A 21,553-nucleotide genomic window follows, 5' to 3' on the forward strand; every position below is an offset into this window, starting at 1 on the left:
ATGGTTTGTGTTGGAGCCCCAGACTCCTACAGAGCAGTGCAAAAATCAGAGCCGGGTGTCATTCCAGATAAAGTCTGAAAACCCCAATCTGATATTCAGGCATCCCAAAAGCCTGTCTCTGTGGGTCTCTCCATCCTGCTTCTACGTCTATCTCTGCCATTATTTCCCACCCAGCCTATGAGCATCCCACCTGTTCATACTTGAACACAGAATGTATACTAACTTGCAGCGTTAATCATTTTTTATACTGTGCACACCCTGCTTGCCCAAATAGATGGGGAGCTACTTAGGGTGTTGCCATGTCTCCCAACTCTTTGAAATTCCATCACCCAATAAGTATTTCAAAAAGGTAGAAAAGTGTGCTAATATTTATAGTATTTGCTCTATTTGCCCACACACTCTCTTGTGCTATAAAACAACATCTAGTTTACCAGGTCTGAGTTAGGCAATAATGTATTTATTAGCAAGTACGAACAATGTCTCATTACACACCTCCTATTAGGAAATCTACAATCGGGAGGGATTTCAAGGCAGTTTCTTTTCACTTCTTCCCATGAAATCTTGGGTCTAATCAATTATTTTTTCTGTCTTTCTTCTACTTTTATTTCTAAGAGTCTAAGAGGTTCAGAAAAGGTAGGAACACACAGGGGAGGTCAGGAGAATGTCAATAACTCCAGCAGAAGAGAAATGGCTCCTCTTTCCGAATGATAATGAAAATAGAAGAAACTTTTCACTGAGGGTAAAGCCCTTTTAGCAGCTGTAGATTTAGCCACAGAAAAATCACTCACTTTATTTAAAAAAATGCAAAAAAAAAAAAAAAAAAAAAAAGCTGGCACTTGGCAGCAAGAAAGTGCTGAGAACATTTTCTCAACTCAGCTGGGAAAACCCAGGAAGGAACATGTTGAGGAACAGAGGGTAACACTCTTCCAACCTGTTGGGACTATGCCAGAGAAAATCAGGCAACAGATAAACGAGGCTTGTCAGTCGCCCCACCGGTTTCAGGGGCACATTGCTCACTACCGCCTCCATGCAATGAGTCACCCCTTGCAGAACCCGTCACAGCTCAAGTTTAATCAACCTCACAGCAGCAGGAAGGTGCATCACTCTGTCTTCTCATAAAAGATGGGCCACTGCGGCACCAAGGCATAGAGGAAGAGCTACAGGTTACACGGGTGGGAAGAGTATTGGGGACGGTGCCCATGGGAGGGGAGGAAAGAAGATTCCCAGGCAGAGGTATGGGAAGCCCACTGAGCCGTGGGCTCAGCCATGGTGATCTGGTCCCAGGGAAAGAGGTGGTCACTGAGGCATCATGAATTCAGGGAGCACCTTCTGCAGCTACTCCTCGTGGTCAAGCTCCTCATCACTGTCCTCCCCCAGGGGAAATTCCTTCGTGGGCTTCTGGGTTGCATACATTCGGGTCTCCATGGGGCAGTCCTGACTCAGAATAGCCTGCAGAGACAGGCAAGAAGAGAAATCACTGCACATTTTTTTTTTTTTTTTTTGAGAGCAAGTCTCGCTCTGTTGCCCAGGCTGGAGTGCAGTGGCACTATCTCGGCTCACTGCAAGCTCTGCCTCCCGGGTTCACGCCATTCTCCTGCCTCAGCCTCCCGAGCGGCTGGGACTACAGGCGCCCACCACCACGCCCGGCTAATTTTTTGTATTTTTAGTAGAGACGGGGTTTCACAGTGTTAGCCAGAATGGTCTAGATCTCCTGACCTCGTGATCCACCCACCTTGGCCTCCCAAAGTGCTGGGATTACAGGCGTGAGCCACCGTGCCTGGCCAACCACTGCACATCTTTTTTTACCAATCTCCCCATTCCTTTCTCCCACTAGTTCATCCAAGGCTGGCATTGCTAAGTACTCAAGAAGCATGCATAGGACCCTCTGCATGTAGATGCACCGGCCTCCCGAGGTACCTAGTATATCAACCCTTGTCAGGACAAATAGCTCATATGCTTTTAACTGAATCTAACAGTGGTAGTGACAGTTACAGCAGGAAACCAAATGGAATCACCACCACTCCCTCTCACACCTTTCTGTCTTCTTTTGTTCCCTTCAGCAGCCTCTGTCAGCATCCCAAACCCATCAGGCCCTCAGGATGTTTGTGCTGCAGTAAGAGGAAAGTGCTTTATTAAAGAAAATCCTATGGTATGGATCTCTTCCCTGGGGTTTTTGTACTTTTTAAAAGGTGACCTGCTGACCAACATGGAGAAACCCCATCTCTACTAAAAATACAAAAAATTAGCTGGACATGGTGGTGCATGCCTATAATCCCAGCTACTTGGGAAGCTAAGGCAAGAGAATCTCTTGAACCCGGGAGGCGGAGGTTGCGGTGAGCCGAGATCGCGCCATTACATTCCAGCCTGGGCAACAAGAGTGAAACTCTGTCAAAAACAAAAACAAACAAACAAACAAACAAACAAAAAAGTGACCTGGTAAGGATAATCGTGCACTAGAGTGAATGAGTGGATGAACGGATGTGCCAATGGAATTCTGCCCACTTATGAGGGAGTTAACTTGGTAATTCACATCTTGCTAGTAACTAGCAAGCTAAGAACAGTAACTACATGATGTCTTTGATGGTCCTCTGCCCCCATTTGCCTTCTCTACTGAAGACCCTTCCTGATAGCCCCAGAAGGAGGGAAGTGGTTACTTAGAGAAGGGAAATTAAGGAAGTGCACAAAAGAAATATGTAGATGAAAGGGGACTGGGAAACATGGCAAAGCAGAGAGAGTATCAATAGAGCAATAGAGGGAGGAAATAACAGCCCAGGAGGAAATAACAGCCCAGGATGAAAGGGAATGAGAGAGATGATGGAAAGAAACAGAAGTGAATTTTTTTTTTAGCAGTCGGTGCTCCTTACAAGCTTCTCCTCCTTGGCCGGGGGGCTCCGCAGGTAGTAGCAGAGTGGAGCATAGACGATGTTGATGACCCCAATGATGACCATGAGCCAGGGAAAACCGATGGCCTGTACAATGGCACCCCCAGTGGATGGACCTGGGAGGGATACATCAAAGTCACAAGTGTCTACGGAGCCTCCATATGGAGTATCCTCCATGTAAGACACTATGCTAGGGGCAGTGGGTGACCCAGAGGATGTCTCAGGGTCAAAGATCTCCAGAACCCTCGGAGGATAGCCTCCTGGCTGCACTTCCAGCTGGTAAAGAGTAGATAGGGGAAAGTGGGGCACCAGGTCCTGCCAACATACCTATAGCAAAGCCCAGGCAAAAAGCCACATCAGCGATGGCGTAGACACTCCCATACACCGAGGTGTGGCGTAGATCCACTAGGTGCCCCATGATGGGCATCATAGAGGAATCCACCATGCCTGTGGCCAGAGAAAACAGGACACAGTCAGCCCCACCCATAGCCAGTACCATCCCGCCTCTGCTCCTCCATTTAGTCCATTCGCTTTGTCTGCTGTCTTCTCCCTGGGACCAACACCTGTTCCAGGTGGGAATTACGAGCTCATCTCTCCACAACCATGCCAGCTGCCCTCCTGATCCTTCTGCCTCTCCACCTACCTCCTCTGATGAGAAAAGGGGGAGGAAAGGCATCAGACCCAAAGCCAACATGCAAGGGCTTCTTGTTTTCTTTGAGGGCACTTCTTACCTATGGCAAGGCCAAGCCCTGCATTGGGGCCAATGAGACCAAAAATATTGTGAGCCAGAGGAACCTGCAAGGGGAAGGAGGAAGAGTCATCAGGACTCCAGATGGGTCAGGTGGGAGCAAGGTTCAAAGACTTTTCACATGAAATGCCTTTATTCAGAGTGCACTATTGGCCACATACATCATCTTCCTGCACTCTCACACTTTCTCACGGAAAAGAATCTACACCTCCATTTTAAGGATATGAAAACTTGACCAGCGCTATTGTGTTTATTGCTCTATCCAAAGTTACAGATCTAATGAGCGGCAAGATCAAGTTTGGACCTCAGACTTGGCTCCATTATGCTCTAACGAGGGCCTTCCTCTGTTCCATGGATACTTTCTCCCCTTCCTCTACCCCTCTCCACCTAAACATACACTCCTGGTCTCATTCTTCATGGAATAAAGTTGCCTCTGTTTTCCATTATGGACTTCACTGAAAGGTTTCATTTAGACTTCTAACTTGGTAGCTGTTGGAGAAAGAAGACAGAGAAGAGCCCCAACAACCAGTTAGCTGTAAGCTAGAGGGGGCAGGTGGTGTGGCTTGGGTCCCCTGTCAGGAAGCTTGTGAGACTCATTCCCATTGCCCTCCCAATCCCCCAACAAAAACCCTTTCTTCCCTCTTTTTCAGATTCCTTACCTCCCTCTCTGGGCACCTGCCATTCAAACCTGCTACCCCAGGACACTCCCCCTCAAGGGTTTAGCATACCATTTAGAGGCTACTGGCTGATAACAATTTTTAGGGTTCATGCCTCGAGAAATGTTTATAATTTATCAATAGTATTGGCTGAGATTCACTATGGGCTAACCACGTGCCAGACACTGTGGTTTATTTGGATTACCTTGACAACCCTGTGGACACCATCAGAACCCTCTCTACACAGATGAGGATGCTGAGCACACGGAGATGAGGTAACCTGCTCAAAGTCACATGCATAGAAAGTGGCAAAACCTGCCATGGAGCCTGGATCCCATGCTCCTGCTCAGGACCTCCAGCTGGTCTTGAGCACAGTGTACAGTGCCTTGTAGCCCTGTTCTTCTCTCCCTCAAGCCTAGGAGGTTTGTGTGTTTCTCGTCCCCACTGGGGAGAGGAGGAAATGAAGGCTTTGAGAGCTTGAGGGGGATTCTTGGAAATAGAAAAGTCCTTCTTTCTTTCTTCTTCTATCAAGCCTCTGGTGCCAGAGACTGGGGCATAGATGATGGCTCCCTGGGGATTTATGAGGCTCTGTCAGGGTGGGATGAGTAAATGAAGTCATAAAATGCACCATTTTGCCATCCCCAGAAATGGATACCAACATGTATCACTTCATATGCCCACACGTACAGCCTCAGACCTCCGGCTCCAGCTGCCCTACAGCCCTCTTCCTCTCCTTTCCCACTTCCCCTCAATGGAAAGCCACTGCAGCTGGTGGCCTCTTCCCCCGTGCTAAATTCCTGCCTATTTAGAAGCAGTCTTTCTGACAGTCCTTGCCAAGCCAACTCTGCTCATTTTAAAGGAAAGTAGTCTTTAAATGTCTGGGTCTCTCTCTCTCTTTCTCTCTCTCTCTCTCTCTCTCTCTCTCTCCTTCCCCTCCCCCAGGTCTTCTTATACGTACACAGAGCAAGCTGGTACCTACTACCAGCATCCCGATTAAGGAACACAGCCACCTGGAAGAAAAAAGCCATCATCAAACACCACTAGGGGAGAGCTCGCCCCCACCTGTACCCCATCACCACCATGCTGACCTGTCCCACCAGCCCTAATCCCAGCAACCCCTTAGGACCTGAGGAAGGCATCCCTACATGACCAGTTTGTACCCAAATGAGCTCTCTCCCTGCCCTTTCCTTGTCCCACCTGGCTCCACACCTCTTTCTATAGAAAGGCAGAGGAGGTGCCGTGGGACACACTCTTTCTTCCCTGACAGGAGGAATCAGCTGACTCAGAAGGCACTTGCTCCTTAGAAGTAGCCCTCAAACTTAACTCATGCTGTTGCCCAGCTCAGACTGCCTGCTACCTGTCCATATTTTATTTGGTCCTTGAGGTCTGTCTCAAAAAATACAGAAAGTACCAAACTACTTTCCTTCTCTGATGTCCTATGGCAGTGCTTCTAAAATCTTGGTGCTGAACTCCAAAGATAAAATTAAAGCTGTCCTTATTGTAGTGGAGGGACAGAATCGAGACTCATAGCTCTTGGCCCCCAACCCTTCCTCCTCAGTGGCTTCTGGGGTGCCTCTGTAGAACTCCCTAGGGTTCCACAGAACATAATTTGAAAACTACTTTCCCAAAGTACTGCATTTTTCATAGCTGTTCTCTGTTGTGGTTATTTTATCTCTTCAACTGGACAGCAAATGGATGGAAAGTAAGGGGTGCCCCTCGTGTATCCACTGCCTCTTCTATACCAATCAGCTCAGAGCTCAGGACTACCCATTCTCCATACCACCCTCACCACCCACTCATTACCCATCCTCCCAGTGGGAAGTTTTTATCGGTGTGTACTCGTTCTAAACTTTCAACCATATGGAAGCTGCTCATCATTCCAAGATCAGGAACAGGCGCTATTCCATCTTACATTTCTATTGTTTGTCCCAGGTCCCCATGCTACATACCGACCCATCTTGTTGGCCAACACACCAAAGAGGTTGGTGCCAATGAGGTAGGACACACTGGCAGGCAAGAAAGCTAGACCTGTGGAAGGACACAGATCCTTACCTTAGGACATGCCCAATTTACTCTAAAATGCCTTGTCTCCTACGAGACAGTGAAGTCCACCCCTGTAACTTTCCAATATCCCCAAACTACTTTGTTTTAGAACCTGGGGACCTTTGTGCAAACCCACAGTAGTTGCCATAGGACCCCCACCCCTCTCCTTTCTTCAGGAGCAGGGCTTTGTTTAGCCTCAGTGCTTTTCTTTTTTTTTTGGGGGGGGGGGACAGGGCCTCACTCTGCCACCCAGGCTGGAGTGCAGTGGTACAATCTCAGCCCACTGCAGCCTCGACCTCCTGGGTTCAAGTGATCCTCCCAGCTCAGCCTCCCAAGTGGCTGGGACTACAGGTGAACACCACCACACCTAGTTGTTTTTTGTTTGTTTGTTTGTTTGTTTGTAGAGATGGAGTCTCGTCATGTTGCCCAGGCTGGTCATGAACTCCTGCCTGCCTCGGCCTCCCGAAGTGCTGGGATTACAGACGTGGGCCACCACACCTGGCCTAGCCTCTGTACATTAAATGTGCTTCCAGCTTCCCACTTAGATTCCTAATGAATGGCCCTGATGAGCCATTCTCATGTATAAAATACCCTTGATTATCAGCGTGAGAATGTGAGCTTCAGAGATGGCGTGGTTGGGTGCCACATACCCATACATAATTCCTGGGAAGTGAATTCCTGCCTTGCTACTTACCTGCCCTTCTATTTCTCTGAGAGGGATCTTGGATTAATTACTAAACCTTTCTGAGCCTTGGTTCCCACATCTGGAAAAAGCAAAGCTATGATTATATCATACCAGGTTACAATGTGGAGCAAATTAGGTAATGCATGCAAAAATATTTTGTAAATTGAAGTCCTAAACACATGGCTTTTTGTGATAGTAGAGGGAAGTGTTCAGGAAACATGGGCTTTGGAGCCACACGAAGCTCCAAATTTTGCATTCAAATCATGACTTGACGACTTGTTAGCTCTGTGACCTTGGACAATTTACTTAACCTGTCTGAGTCTCATCCATTCATTCATTCATTCATTCATTCATTTTAACAAACTTTTACCGTGTGTCAGGTATTCTGGGGGCTGTGAATACAGCGGCGAATAAGACAAACAAAATTCTAGCCCTCGGCTAGCTTATACTCCAGGGGAGGGAGACATACAATAAACAAGTAAACAAATACACAAAAAAGATAATTTTGAAAAGTTTGAGTTATGTGCAGGAAATTTAATGTGGTGATATGGCACAGCAACTCAGAAGGGCTACGCGGGATTTCAGGGTTGGGGAAGGCTTCTCTGGGGAAGTGACATTCAAACTGAGACCTTAATAACCAAAAGACAGCACTTGAAGCAGAAAATTAAAAGCACCTAATGCAAATTAAGATGTCTTAAAGAAATCATTTAGTTTGCTCTAAGAATAGAAAGGATATCTGTGTGGCTGAAATATAAGAGGAAAGTGGAGGGTGAGAAAATGAAGGTCCTAGAAATGAATCTGGTTATTCCGAGGGCAATGGAAGCTTTGGAAGGAAATGACATAATTGGATTTATATTTTCTAAAATCCCTTAGAAGAATGGGTTCATGGGACAAGAGTGGAAGCCAGACTATTTGCAGAATCCAAGAGAGAAGTGATGGTGCCTCAGATTAGAAGTCATGGTGGAGAGAAGTGAACAAAATGAGAGGTTTTGGAGGTAGAGTTGGTGACATATTCTGTTGGATTGGGTAAAGACATAGCGGGAGTGAGTATGGGAAGTGAGAAATCAGGGATAACCTAGGTTTTTGTCTTAATCAATTCGGTAGCTGGAGATAGGGAAGACTGGTTGAAGTGCAAGAGCGTGGGGGGAACGTGAGAGGTTTGAAGTGACTGATAGATATCCAAGCAGAGCTTTCAGGCAGTTAGATACACAAATCTAGAGTTCCAAGGAGAGAGAAATTTGAGACATTGGTTTACACGTGGTTCTTAAAGCCATGCAAATGGATGGGATTGCCTATGAAAAAACAAATAAAGAATAGAGATCTGAAGACTGAGTCTTGGGGGACTCCTATCTTTAAATGTTAGCAAAGAAGGCAGAGATAGCACAGGTGATGAGTAATAGCCAATGAAGTAGGTAAGGGAGATGGAATTGATGAGTCTGGCCTTTGATCAGGGCTGGGATGCTCAAACCATAATTAGACAGAAGGCTGTGAATGTGGGTTCAGGTGCAGGATATTGGGTACACTTAGTGATGGAAACATGAGAGTTCCCTTCTCATTGCTTCCATTTTCTCATTGCTTCTGTTTTCTCAATGACTAGGAGGCAAATTCAACAACTGAGAATGATGATCGTGAAGGGACAGGAGCGCATATGAGGTTAAAATGAAGAAATATAAAATAGTCATTTTGGATAAGAAGAAGGAAGACATAACTAGGGACTTATAGAAAGATTGTTAGACAGTGTGAAACCCACTTTAGATTTGTGGCCATAAGTACAAGGTGAGATCAACAGCTTGGTTGTGCGTTTTTTTGCAGCCCCATGCCATGGCTCAGTTACAGACAAAGAGTAGTCAACAAGATAGCTTAGCTAGAAGTGAAGTTTTTTGGCAAGTGACAAGCCCAGAGGGAGTGAGGAGTTTCAGAAGAGTGACATCCATGATGGGCCATTGAATCCAAGTTGAAGAAAGAAAGAAGTGAGGACAGGCGGGGTGATGTGGCTCATGCCTGTAATCCCAACACAAGGTCAGGAGATCAAGACCATCCTAGCTAACACGGTGAAACTCCAACTCTACTAAAAATACAAAAAATTAGCCAGGCATGGTGGCGGGCACCTGTAGTACCAGCTACTCAGGAGGCTGAGGCAGGAGAATGGCATGAATCCGGGAGGCAGAGCTTGCAGCGAGCCACTGCACTCCAGCCTAGGAAACAGAGCAAGACTCTGTCGCAAAAAAAAAAAAAAAAAAAAAAAAGAAGTGAGGACAGGAGTAGTGATGGAAGAAAAATTACTGAGGACAGTGAATTGGTGATCCCAGTTTGGTCCAAAATTGTTGATATGGGACTATTAGAACACCTGAGAAGGGAATATGTAAGATGAGAACTGGATTGTTTGGAATTGAGATTTCAGAGGAAATACAATTAATACTGATGTCAAGGTGATATTGCTTGGATATTTGTCCCCTTGAAATCTCATGTTATAACTTCATCTCCAGTGTTAAAGGTGGGGCTGAGTGGGAGATGTTTGAATCATGGGAATGAATCCCTCATGAATGGTGTGGTGCTGTCCCCATCCTCATGGTAATGAGTGACTTCTTGCTCTGTAAATTCACACAAGAGCTGGTTGTTAAAAGAGCTGGGCCTCCTGAGGCCCTCACCAGAGGCAGATGCTGGTGCCAGGTTTCTTGTACAGCATGTAGAACCATAAACCAAATAAATCTCTTTTCTTTATAAATTACCCAGCCTCATATATTCCTTTATAGCCATGCAAAATGAACTAATACACAAAGTGAGGGCATAAATAGGATTAAATTGGTTAAGGTGAAAAGGAGGAAAGGATCATTGCAAAAGAGTAGATTAAAAAATTAGGAGGCCAAGATCCACAGTTATCCACCTGGATATTGAAGTCACCAAAAATGGTGACAGGAGTAGAGGTGAAAAGAACATGGACCAGATGTTGACAGCTTTAATGAATGAGGAGGGACAACTAAGAGGTCACTAGATGTTTGCAACAAAGAAGGGTTGGGTGGTGTAATCTAACAACATGATATTCAAAGGAGCTGAGGTCTTTGAAGGAGGACAAAGAAGAAATGACTCAGAAGCAGCAAAAGAAAGCAAGGTGTGGAACATGAACTTCCATCTAGATGCTGTAGGAAAACAATGTTCACAGAAAACATCTGGGTCTCAGTAGGGCAAGAAGATGAAAGACATGTTCAGAGAAAAGGATGAGGGCATAGGATGCTTGCTGATGACAAGTCCAGGATTTGAAAGAGCACTGGGAAACTGGGTCAGATCAAGAAATCTCTGAGGGCAACCCCCTTTGGGAGCTCTGTTTTCACTCTATTAAATCTTGCAACTGCACACTCTTCTGGTCTGTGTTTGTTCTGGCTCAAGCTGAGCTTTCACTCACCATCCACCGCTGCTGAAAGCTGCCATCACAGACCCGCCATTGACTTCCACCCCTCCGGATCTGGCAGGGTGTCCGCTGTGCTTCTGATCCGGTGAGGCACCCATTGCCACTCCTGATTGGGCTAGAGGCTCGCCATTGTTCCTGTGCACCTAAGTGCCCAGATTCATCCTAATCCAGCTGAATGCTAGTCACTGCATTCCACGGTTCTCTTCCAAGACCCATGGCTTCTAATAGAGCTGTAGCACTCACCACATGGCCCAAGGTTCCATTTCTTGGAATCCGTGAGGCCAAGAGCCCCAGGTCAGAGAACAAAAGGCTTGCCGCCATCTTGGGAGCGGCCCACCCCATCTTGGGAGCTCTAAGAACAAAGGCCCGCCGGTAACATCTGGTGGCCAATACAGGGCTTCTCCAAAGTGGTGAGTAATATCAGATCACTTTTGTTTGCTATTCTGTCCTATCCTTCCTTAGAATCAGAGGAAAATACTGAGCACCCGTCGGCCAGTTAAAAACGATTAGTGTGGCTGCTGGACTTAAGACTCAGCTGTGAGGCTTTCTGGGAAAAGGCTTTCTAACCACACCCAATCCTTCTAGGTTGGGAGCATTGGTCTGCCTGGAACCAGCTTCTGCTTTCACAATTTTCCTGGGGGAAGCTGAGGGCCAACTAGAGGCAGAAAGCTGGCATCCCAAACTCCAGGCATTGATTGATTGAGATCATGACGCAGCCAGAAGTCTCTACCCTATAGTTAGTTGCCCATGTGTGCGCCCCTACCTCTTCTTCTGACCCATACCTCCTGGGTCCCAACCATGACTTTCTTGAAAGTATAGCCCCAGAATTCTCTTTACCTCTGAATTTACTTGCTCCAATCCCTGCCTCCTAGGTACTAATGCTTCAGACTTTCACTTCCTCTGCCAAGTATTAGAGCAAGTTGTGTCTCCAAAGGGGATCTAAGGAAGCTCTACACTGTGTCCTTAGGCACCAAGGCTATGAACCCAGGGAGTCTTACCCCTGGTGTCCCTCCAAATTTAGGTATACAGCTCTCAACATGGGCAGTTACGCGAGACCCGTTCCCCACCACCCTTGCCAGGGCCCCAAGTTTGTAAATGGCTAGGAGGATTGCTCTGCCATTGTGTAAGTACACTCCTCCCCCAATTTCTACCCAGCTTACCCACACTGTGCAATACAATCTCCAAGCCTTAGTTCCTTGGTGAGGGCCTTAGAACTGAAGACCCAGTACTTTAACAACTGGAACTGGGCCTGCGACAACATAATAGATCAGTAAGAAAGCAAATTGAGTAAATTAAAGGGATGGCCCAAATGCATTCAATCTGTAGTGGCAACTGCTTTGCTAACAGAAGAAAGTAGAAAAATAACTTTTAGAGGAAATCTCATTGTGAGCACACCTCACCAGTTCAGAACTATCCTAAGTCAAAAAAAAAAGGTAGCTTACTCACTAAAAAATCTTAAAGTATGGGGCTATTCTGTTAAGGAAAAAAAAAAAAGTTGATTTAACATTAACCACTGAAAATTCCCTTAACCCAGCCAATTTCCTAACAGGGGATTTTAATCTTAATTACCATACAAAGGTCCGACCAGACTTAGAAGGTATCCCCTTCAGGACAGGAGGATAGATGGTTCCTCCCGGGTGATCGAGGGAAAAAACCGTAATGGGTATTCAGTAATTGATAAGCAAACTCTTGTAGAAGCAGAGTTAGGAAAATTGCCTAATAATTGGTCTGCTCAAACGTGCGAGCTGTTTGCATTCAGCCAAGCCTTAAAGTACTTACAAAACCAGCAAGCCCATCTTTTTCTCCTGGCTCTCCTTGTTGTAGGAAAAAGGCACATAGGATAAACGGGATCCACCTCTCATATTTCGTACCCAAAAGGACTTAATCTGGGGCAACAAAAAGCTTAAGATCAATAATTAGGGCATATTCCTACAAAGGAAAAGAAGGACAAAGGCCCTAGTGGGCAAAAACTCTATCTCAATCCTGACTCAAAGGGTTACCTACACCCTCTCTGAAATGAATTTGCATAATAATTATTGTTTATGGGGATGTTTCTTGATGGAGCAACTGGGTTGCCCAGCCAAGCTCTAAAACTCACCCCTGATCGCAAAGGCAATGTTGGGCATGCTGGTAACAGACCACCAGAATCCAGCAGCCCAGACTCCTTTCTTTGTGGTCAAAAAAGGCGGGAAAACAGGTGCAGGACTGCTACATCGGTGAGCATAACTAATCCGGTAAGCAGAGGTCCATGGGTGGTTACACACCCTGGAAAGGAATAAGCATTAGGACCATAGAGGACACTCTAGGACTAATGCTCATCGGAAAATGACTAGGGGTGCTGGCATCCTCATATTCTTTTTTCAGATGGGAAACGTTTTCCCCAAGGCAAAAACGCCCCTAAGAAGTATTCTGGAGAGATATAATGTTACTGCTAGATCAGACACTAACCCCAAATGAAAGAAGTGCAGCCATAATTGCAGCCTGAGAGTTTGGTGATCTCTGGTATCTCAGTCAGGTCAATGATAGGATGACAACAGAGGAAAAAGAACAATTCCCCACAGGCCAGCAGGCAGTTCCCAGTGTAGACCCTCGTTGGGACACAGAATCAGAACATGGAGATTGGTGCTGCAGACATTTGCTAACTTGCGTGCTAGAAGGACTAAGGAAAACTAGGAAGAAGTCTATGAATTACTCAATGATGTCCACTATAACACAGGGAAAGGAAGAAAATCCTACTGCCTTTCTGGAGAGACTAAGGGAGGAATTGAGGAAGCATACCTCTCTGTCACCTGACTATTGAAGGCCAACTAATCTTAAAGGATAAGTTTATCACTCAGTCAGCTGCAGACATTAGAAACAAACTTCAAAAGTCCACCTTAGGCCCAGAGCAAAACTTAGAAACCCTATTGAACTTGGCAACCTCAGTTTTTTATAATAGAGATCAGAAGGAGCAGGTGGAATGGGACAAACAGGATAAAAAGAAGGCCACCTTTTTAGCCATAGCCCTTAGGCAAATGGACTTTGGAGGCTCTGGAATACGGAAAGCCTGGGCAAATCAAATGCCTAATAGGGCTTGCTTCTAGTGTGGTCTACAAGGACGCTTTAGAAAAGATTGTCCAAATAGAAATAAGCCACCCCCTCGTCCATGCCCCTTATGTCAAGAGAATCACTGGAAGGCCCACTGCCCCAGGGGATGAAGGTCCTCTGAGTCAGAAGCCACTAACCAGATAATCCAGCAGCAGGACTGAGGGTGCCCGGGGCAAGCGCCAGCCCATGCCATCACCCTCACAGAGCCCTGGGTATGCTTGACCTTTGAGGGCCAGGAGGTTAACTGTCTCCTGGACACTGGTGCAGCCTTCTCAGTCTTATTCTCCTGTCCCTGACAACTGTCCTCCAGATTTGTCACTATCTGAGAGGTCCTAGGACAGGCAGTCACTAGATACTTCTCCCAGCCACTAAGTTGTGACTGGGGAACTTTGCTCTTTTCACATGCCTTTCTAATTATGCCTGAAAGCCCCACTCCTTTGTTAAGGAGAGACATTCTCGCAAAAGCAGGGGCCATTATACACCTGCGCATAAGAGAAGGAACACCTGTTTGTTGTGCCCTGCTTGAGGAAGGAATTAATCCTGAAGTCTGAGCAACAGAAGGACAATATGGACGAGCGAAGAATGCTCATCCCATTCAAGTTAAACTGAAGGATTCCACCTCCTTTCCCTACCAAACGCAGTACCCCTTAGACCCGAGGCCCAACAAGGACTCCAAAAGATTGTTAAGGACCTAAAAGCCCAAGGCCTAGTAAAACTATGCAACAGCCCCTGCAGTACTCCAATTTTAGGAGTACAGAAACCCAACAGACAGTGGAGGTTACTGCAAGATCTCAGGATTATCAATGAGGCTATTGTCCCTCTATACCAAGCTATACCAAACCCTTATACTCTGCTTTCCCAAATACCAGAGGAAGCAGAGTGGCTGACAGTCCTGGACCTTAAGGATGCCTTTTTCTACATCCCTGTACATCCTGACTGTCAATTCTTGTATGCCTTTGAAGACCCTCTGTAACCGTACTAGCCTGGTAAGCCTATTTAATACCACCCTCACTAGGCTGGATGAAACCTTGGCCAAAATCCTACTAACTGTTGGATGTGCCTCCCCCTCCACTTTAGGCTATACATTTCAATCTCTGTATCTTTAACCTCCTTGTTAAGTTTGTCTCTTCCAGAATTGAAGCCGTAAAACTATAAATGGTTCTTCAAATGGAGCCCCAGATGCAGTCTGTGACTAAGATCTACCACAGACCTCTGGACTGGCCTGCTAGCCCATGCTCCAATGTTGATGACATCGAAAGCACCCCTCCCAAGGAACTCTCAACTGCATGACCCCTACTATGCCCCAGTTCAGCAGGAAGCAGTTAGAGCGGTCATTGGCTAACCTCCCCAACAGCACTTGGGTTTTCCTGTTGAGAGGGGGTACTGAGAGACAGGACTAGCTGGATTTCCTAGGCCAACTAGGAATTCCTAAGCCTAGCTGGGGAAGGTGACCACACCCACCTTTAAACAAGGGGCTAGTAACTCAGCTCACACCTGACCAATCACATAGCAAAGAGAGCTCACTAAAATACCAATTAGGCTAAAAGCAGGAGGCAAAGAAATAATCAAATCATCTATCACCTGAGAGCACAGAGGGAGGGACAATGATCGGAATATAATGATAGGCATTCCAGCCAGCAGTAGCAATCCCCTTTGGGCCCCCTCCCATTATATGGTAGCTCTGTTTTCACTCTATTAAATCTTGCAACTGCAAAAAAAAAAAAAAAAAAAGAAAAGAAATCTCTGAAATATGGGGATAATCATAATTTCTACCAGACAGGCCAGTTGTGAGGTTTAAACGAAATAGTGCATATCAAGCATTTTGCATAGTGCCTGTCACAGAGTAAGGGCCCTACAAGCACTGGTCTTGATTATTATCATCATAACTCATGAGTGACATGTCAGGACTTGAGTCCAGGCCATCGCACTCTAACTCCAGGTGTTTCCACTATGCCACATCCCCAGTGTGGTAGCACAGATGGCTCTGGCATAAGGGACTGCTTGAGATCAGCAGAGTGAGTTTGTGTGGATCTCACCAGCCCTTTTAATCCCTCTCTGTACCTAGAAAAAAACAGTGCAGGCTAACAAAAAATACCATGGCAATTACAATTAAATTAAAAGTCAACAATCGACCAGTTATTGGCTGACAACTTGTTTGCTTTTAATATTCTCTCCTATGGAGTAGAAGTAAGCACACCTTAGTGTATTTGTGTAGGCTATCTGGACAGGTGGCAATCTGTTGCAAACTGTACCCATTCGTTTATATTTAATTGCTTAAAAATATTAAAACTACTCAATTGTTTATCTAGCATGTGGAAGTAAGCACCTCTAGGGAGCCTACAGCCTCCTAGATACACCTCCTTGACATCATTTTAAGTGGTGTAAAATCTCCGTAATTAGATTTTTCTCAATCCATGTTGCTTGTTCTTTAGGATCTGATTATAGCTTACATTTTAGCAGCATTTTGTGCAAAATAGGTGCTCCAGAATATGTATTTATAGATACATGACCCCTGCATGAAAAAACATCTGTTTTTCACAGTGAATCTCTAAGGGGTGAGGGATTACACATTTTGTGACTATCAAAATGGTTTAAACTAAAATTGTACAAATAATTTTTTATTTACTGATAGTATCCTGTATTCCACACACTGGGCTAATCCATTTAGGATTCCAGATGAAAATGACTCTGAAAAATATCTACATTTTTACAAACTAAAAAACTGGAGTTGGTCTTAGTCTGTTTTATTTTTGCTGCTGTAACATATTACCACAGATTGGGTAATTCATTTAAAAAAAGATGTATTTGGATCACAGTGCTGGAAGCTGGGAGGTGCAAGTGCATGGCACCAGCATCTGCTTGGCCATCTGGTGAGGGACTTCTTGTTGGGTCATAATACGGCCGAAGGGTATCACATGGAGAAAGTGCATCTGAGAGAGAAAGGAAAAAGGGGCCAAACTCCCCCCTTTTGTAACTAACCCACTCCTATGATAATTGCTTTAATCTATTCATAAAGGTGGTGCCCCTAGGACTTCATCACCTAGTAAAGGTTCCACTTCTCAACACTGTTGTATTGCGGATTAAGTTTCCAACACATAAATTTTGGAGGACATAGCATTCTACCCCTGGCCTCCAAAATTCGTGTCCTTCTCACAATGCAAAATGCATTCAATCCATCCCAATAGTTTCAGAAGTCTTAAGTGGTTCCAATATAAACTCAAAAGTCCAAAATCCAGAGTCTTGTCTAAATTAGATATGGGTGAGATTAGAAGTACGATTAATCCTGAGGCAAATTCCCTCCAGCTGCGAGACTGTGAAATCAAATTATACTTGGCTCTTTGTATTTGCAGGTTTCACATCCTTGGATTCAGCCAACCACAGATCAAAATTATTTGAGGAAAAAAAAAAAATAACAATACAAAGATAAAAATAATACAAACAAGAAAACAATACAGTATAACAACTATTTACGTGGCATTTCCATTGCATTAGGTGTTACGAGTCATCGAGAGAGGATTATAGTACATGGAAGGATGTGTCTAGATTATACGCAAATACAATGCCATTTTATGTAAGGGACTTGAACTTCCTTGGAGTTTGGTATCCGTGAGGAGTCCTAGAACCAGTCTCCTATGGATACCAAGGGATAATTTATCTGCTTTCAAAAATAATGGTGGAACAAAGATAGAATAGACATTCTCATTTCAAAAGCAAGCAACAGGGAAGAAGAAAGGGGTAACAGGTCCCATGAAAGTCCAAAACCCAAAATGGAAAACAATATTAAGTCTTAAACCTGGAGAATAATTGCCTTTGACTCCATGTCCAAAATCCTGGGCACACTGGAGAGGAGTTTGGACCCCTAAGGCATCAGGCAGCCCCACCCCTATGGTCTTTCTGGGCTCAGTCCACCCAGCAGCAATCATGGGTTGGAATCTTGTGCTTACAGGCCACCATGCTGGTGCCTCTACAGTTCTGTGATCTTGGAAGTGGCTGTGCATGACATCTTTTGAAATTTAGGTGGAAGAAGTAATGCACCCATAGCTCTTGCGTTCTGTGCATGTGCAAAATTTGCACCACATAGACACCAGCAAGGCTTACCACTTGCACCCTCCAGAGTGGGAGGCCAGGCCACATCTGGGCCCACTTGAGCCATGGCTGGCACAGTTGAGGGGCATTGCGCTGAAACGCGGAGAGCAGAGTCCCAAGGTGGTCCTGCGCAGTGAGCCCACGGAGGGTGCCCCAGGCTTATTCCCAAACCATTCTGCCCTCCTATATCTCTGGGCCAGTAATGGGAGACACAGCTCCAAAGGTCTCTAAAATGCCTTTGGGGTCTTTCTCCCACAGTCTTAATAAATGGTACCTGGCCCCCTTTTATCCATACTAATCACTTTAGGTTGCTTGGCCACACTCTTGGTGTGCTCTCCTAAAGACGCCTTTTCCTTCTTTCCAAGGCCAGGCAGGAAATTTTCCAAGTCTTTCTGTTTTGCTTCTCTTTTAATCATAAATTTCACCTTTAAGTCATTTCTTTGCTCTCACATGTCACTATATATGCAGTTAAAACAGCCACACAGCAGCCTGAAGCTTTGCTGCTTAGGTGTTTCTTCTGCCAGATATCTTAGTTTATTGCCTCTAAGTTCTTCATTCCATAAAGTCCTAGGTTATGGATACAAGTCTGCCAAGTTTTTTGTAACTGTATAACAAAGATAGACTTTACTCTTGTGTCCAATACCTTTTTCCTCATTTCTATCTGAGACCTCGTCAGAATGACCTTTGCTGTCCATATTTCTATCAACACTCTGGTCACAAACTCTTAACCAATGTCTAAAAAGATTCAGACTTTCTCTGCAGCTCTCCTCTTCTTCTGAGCCCTCACCAGAATCACCCTTAATGCCTTAACCACAGCAATACAGGCTCTTTCTAGCCTGCTCCTCCAAATTATTCCAGCCTTTACCAATTTTCCAGTTCCAACGCTTCCATATTTTCAAGTATTTGTTATAGCAGCAGCCCTGTTTCTCAGTACACATTTTCTGTCTTAGTCCATTTTCTGCTGCTATAATATTGCAGAATACCAGAGTGCATGATTTATCAAGAAAAGAGATTTATTTGGCTCAGGGTTCTGGAGGCTAAGAAGTTCAAGGGCAAGTCTTTAGCATCTTTTTGGCCATCTGGGGAGTGCCTGGTTGCTGGATCATAACATGGCCAAAGGGGGTTCACATGGAGAGAGAGCACACACGAGAGGGAGATAAAGGGAGCTGAACTCCCCTTTTATTATAACAAACTCACTCCCATGATAATGGCCTTAATCCATTCATGAGGGTGCTCCCATGATCTCATCATCTCTCAAAGATCCCACTTCTCAAGACTGTTGCATTGGGGATTCAATTTGCAACACATAAATTTTGGGGGACACATTCACACCATATCAGAGGTCAAAGAGGTTAAATAACTTATCCAAGGCCACAATCAGTAAGTGATGTGGTCAGGATTCAAACCCAGGTGGACCTGGGCTATTTCTTCCCCTTGGTGATGCTACCTAGCATATGGCGGGCCACAGAGCAAGCACTCAGAGGCAGACTACACATTACTTCCAAAAGCATGGACTCCTTTGTTGCTCCCAACACCCTTGAGGGATGCTCTTCATGTACAGCAGCGATTTTCCAGGTGTGATCACTGACCAGCTATATTAGCATCACCTGCAAACTTACTAGGGATGAAAACTTGTTTTGACTGAATTGCTGTCTCCCAGCAATCAGAGTTTTAACAAGCTCTCTAGGTGATTCTGATGTAGTTGTTGGACAACCTTTGATGTCAGACTTTACAGACCAGATAGCATTGAGGAAGCTGTAAAAGATAGTGGTAACTGAGTGACTGGTAACGGAGTAATTGGTAACTGGCAACTGAGAATGGTCCCTAGGCTGCTGGGAGGAGCTACTCTGTGTTGTAGCTGCTCACCAGTATGGAGACTCTGAGTGGCCAGAGCCTTAGGGCAGGCGATGAATTATCTGCACTGAACACCGACTAACTCAATTAATCATCATGGTCAAAAGCACTCACAACCCATAAAAATTCAATTTGGCACTAGGAGTGCAGCTGGGAGTCTTGCTTAGAATTGTCCCCCTCAAAATTAGATTTAGTGCTTTTTATTGCATGCTGAACTATATCAGGTTCTTATCAGCTTCCCCTCTGGCCCCGTAAGCCTCTTCTCCCTGCAGTGATGGAGCAATTTGCATGTAGCCTTCCCTGTCCTCTTTCCTCAGGGTTCCTGGGAAGGGCTAGATCCTCCTCCCCAAGCTCCTCTCTAAGTCTCTGCATGAACAAAGGAAGCTGGACCCCTCTCTCCTGGGCCCATAGCTTTTCCTAAGTGAGTGCTACATAAGCCCCTTTTTAGAGGTAAAAAAGATAACCAAAGGGTGGTCTTGAGGATGAGGAGCTGAAGGGAGAAGAATGTGGATGGTAATGGTGCACATTAATATTGTACAGGGTACAAAGCATTTTCACCTCATATGTCATCTATTCATCCAATTTCTCTTGAACTAGATAGTATTTTGATGCTCATTTTAGCAATGAGAAAAGTGATGCCCAGAGAGTTTAAGGCATTTGCACAAGTTTTCATAGAAAATCAAAGGAGCTGAAACAAAACCTGAATCTTTGGACTGGAAATGATTAATCATCCTACTACACAGCTAGGTATGTGACCTCTCCATAGCCCCTTTCATCCTTTCCCACCCAGCCCTTTCTCAGACTGCTTCTCTGAGGGACCGCACACCCGCTTGGGCTTGATTCATTGGTGTGGACATGGGAGGTCATTCTACAAAGAAGCATGTTGTCCCCGTGTGACACTGAACTAAAGGACTCATGGCACCCACATCCTCCTGCCAGGCCCTGAGCGGGAGGCTGAGGTCACTTACCCAGCTGCCACTTGGGGGAGCACATGGTCTGCATCATCCAGATGGGCAGTGTGGGCTCCAGGATGGCCACTCCCATGTTGGCAAAGCAGATGGACCCTGGGGAGACCATTCTGTGAGCAGCCATGGCTGCTTGAAGCCCAGACTCTCCCCGCCCAATGGGAGGTCATCACCAGCTTACCTGCAGCCACCAGGATGTAAGGGTCTTTGAGAAGCATAAAGAGTGGAGTCCCCTTGGCACTCTGAGAACATGGATAACAAAAAATGTCCATTTGTACAGTGCATACATCTCTCCTATTTTCACAGAATCTGAGAAGGTACAATTATGGGCTTAGAGACCATCTATAGCAGCTCCTTTACTGTGGAGACCAGGAACCCCAGTCCAGGGAGAGAAAGTGACTTGTCTGATGCCACAGAGGGAACTGGAGGCAGGACCCCTCCTGTGTGCAAGGTAGGCACGGTAACAGTCACAGATAGAGAAGCAACATATTCCAGCCATGATTCCTGCCTTCACGTGACCATCAACAAGGTCAGAGTGGATTGGTAGCAAGGTCAGGGTTGGACAATAGATGTCTGGACTCCTGGTTTCCACTACATCTCCCTGGTACTAATGTTTGTCCTGGGAGAACCACAGGCAGAGCACTGAATCCCAATAGCAAGCACAGAAGCCGTAACTCAGAAAGCCGCTCAAGCTTTCTGAATTCTTCATTCTGATCATTTTGAGCCACACTGAACTAAGGTAGAAGAAGCAGGGTTAAAATACAGCCTAAACATCCAGGACCCGCTCTCATCAGGACACACTCTCATCTAAACTTGGTCGCCCCACCCTCTTTCCATCCATCCCAGCAGTCCCTCAGCCATCATTACTGCCTTTGCCTAAACTACACGTCCTTAGCTTCTCCATAGTTCCATGTTCTACCCGCTCTTTAAAGTCAAGCTTAAATGGCTCCTTCTTTTCCAGAGTGCTCCCTGACTCAGTAGCTGGGGCTTCTCTGTCTTTCAAACATCCTGAACACTATGTCCTAATCCTTCATGGTGTTTACTATATTCTGTCTTGTAATAGATTTTATCATTTTGGTATGATAACCCTCTCTGCATACACACAATAGTGGATTGATTAATTTAGAGATCCTAAAACTAA

At 45.5% G+C, this 21,553-nt stretch overlaps 1 protein-coding gene across 3 annotated transcripts in view; it reads right to left on the reverse strand.

Annotated features, from left to right (window-relative positions):
* Positions 1–437: 437 nt before the first annotated feature.
* SLC18A1 (solute carrier family 18 member A1) overlaps positions 438–21,553 on the reverse strand; it is a 38,292-nt gene continuing 17,176 nt past the window's right edge. The window contains exons 9-16 of one of the 3 annotated variants that reach the window (XM_032143605.2): positions 20,594–20,654; positions 20,416–20,511; positions 6,236–6,314; positions 5,245–5,296; positions 3,614–3,677; positions 3,210–3,329; positions 2,865–2,998; positions 438–1,449 (exon numbers count right to left, since the gene is read on the reverse strand). In XM_032143605.2, coding sequence (XP_031999496.1) covers positions 1,336–1,449; positions 2,865–2,998; positions 3,210–3,329; positions 3,614–3,677; positions 5,245–5,296; positions 6,236–6,314; positions 20,416–20,511; positions 20,594–20,654 — 720 coding nt within the window. In that variant the 3' untranslated portion in view covers positions 438–1,335. The remainder of the gene's footprint in view (positions 1,450–2,864; positions 2,999–3,209; positions 3,330–3,613; positions 3,678–5,244; positions 5,297–6,235; positions 6,315–20,415; positions 20,512–20,593; positions 20,655–21,553) is intronic. The other 2 variants (XM_032143606.1, XM_032143607.1) reach the window with 2 other exon arrangements.

Source organism: Hylobates moloch, unplaced genomic scaffold (genome assembly GCF_009828535.3).
Source record: "Hylobates moloch isolate HMO894 unplaced genomic scaffold, HMol_V3 SCAFFOLD_22, whole genome shotgun sequence".
NCBI classification, from domain to species: domain Eukaryota; kingdom Metazoa; phylum Chordata; class Mammalia; order Primates; family Hylobatidae; genus Hylobates; species Hylobates moloch.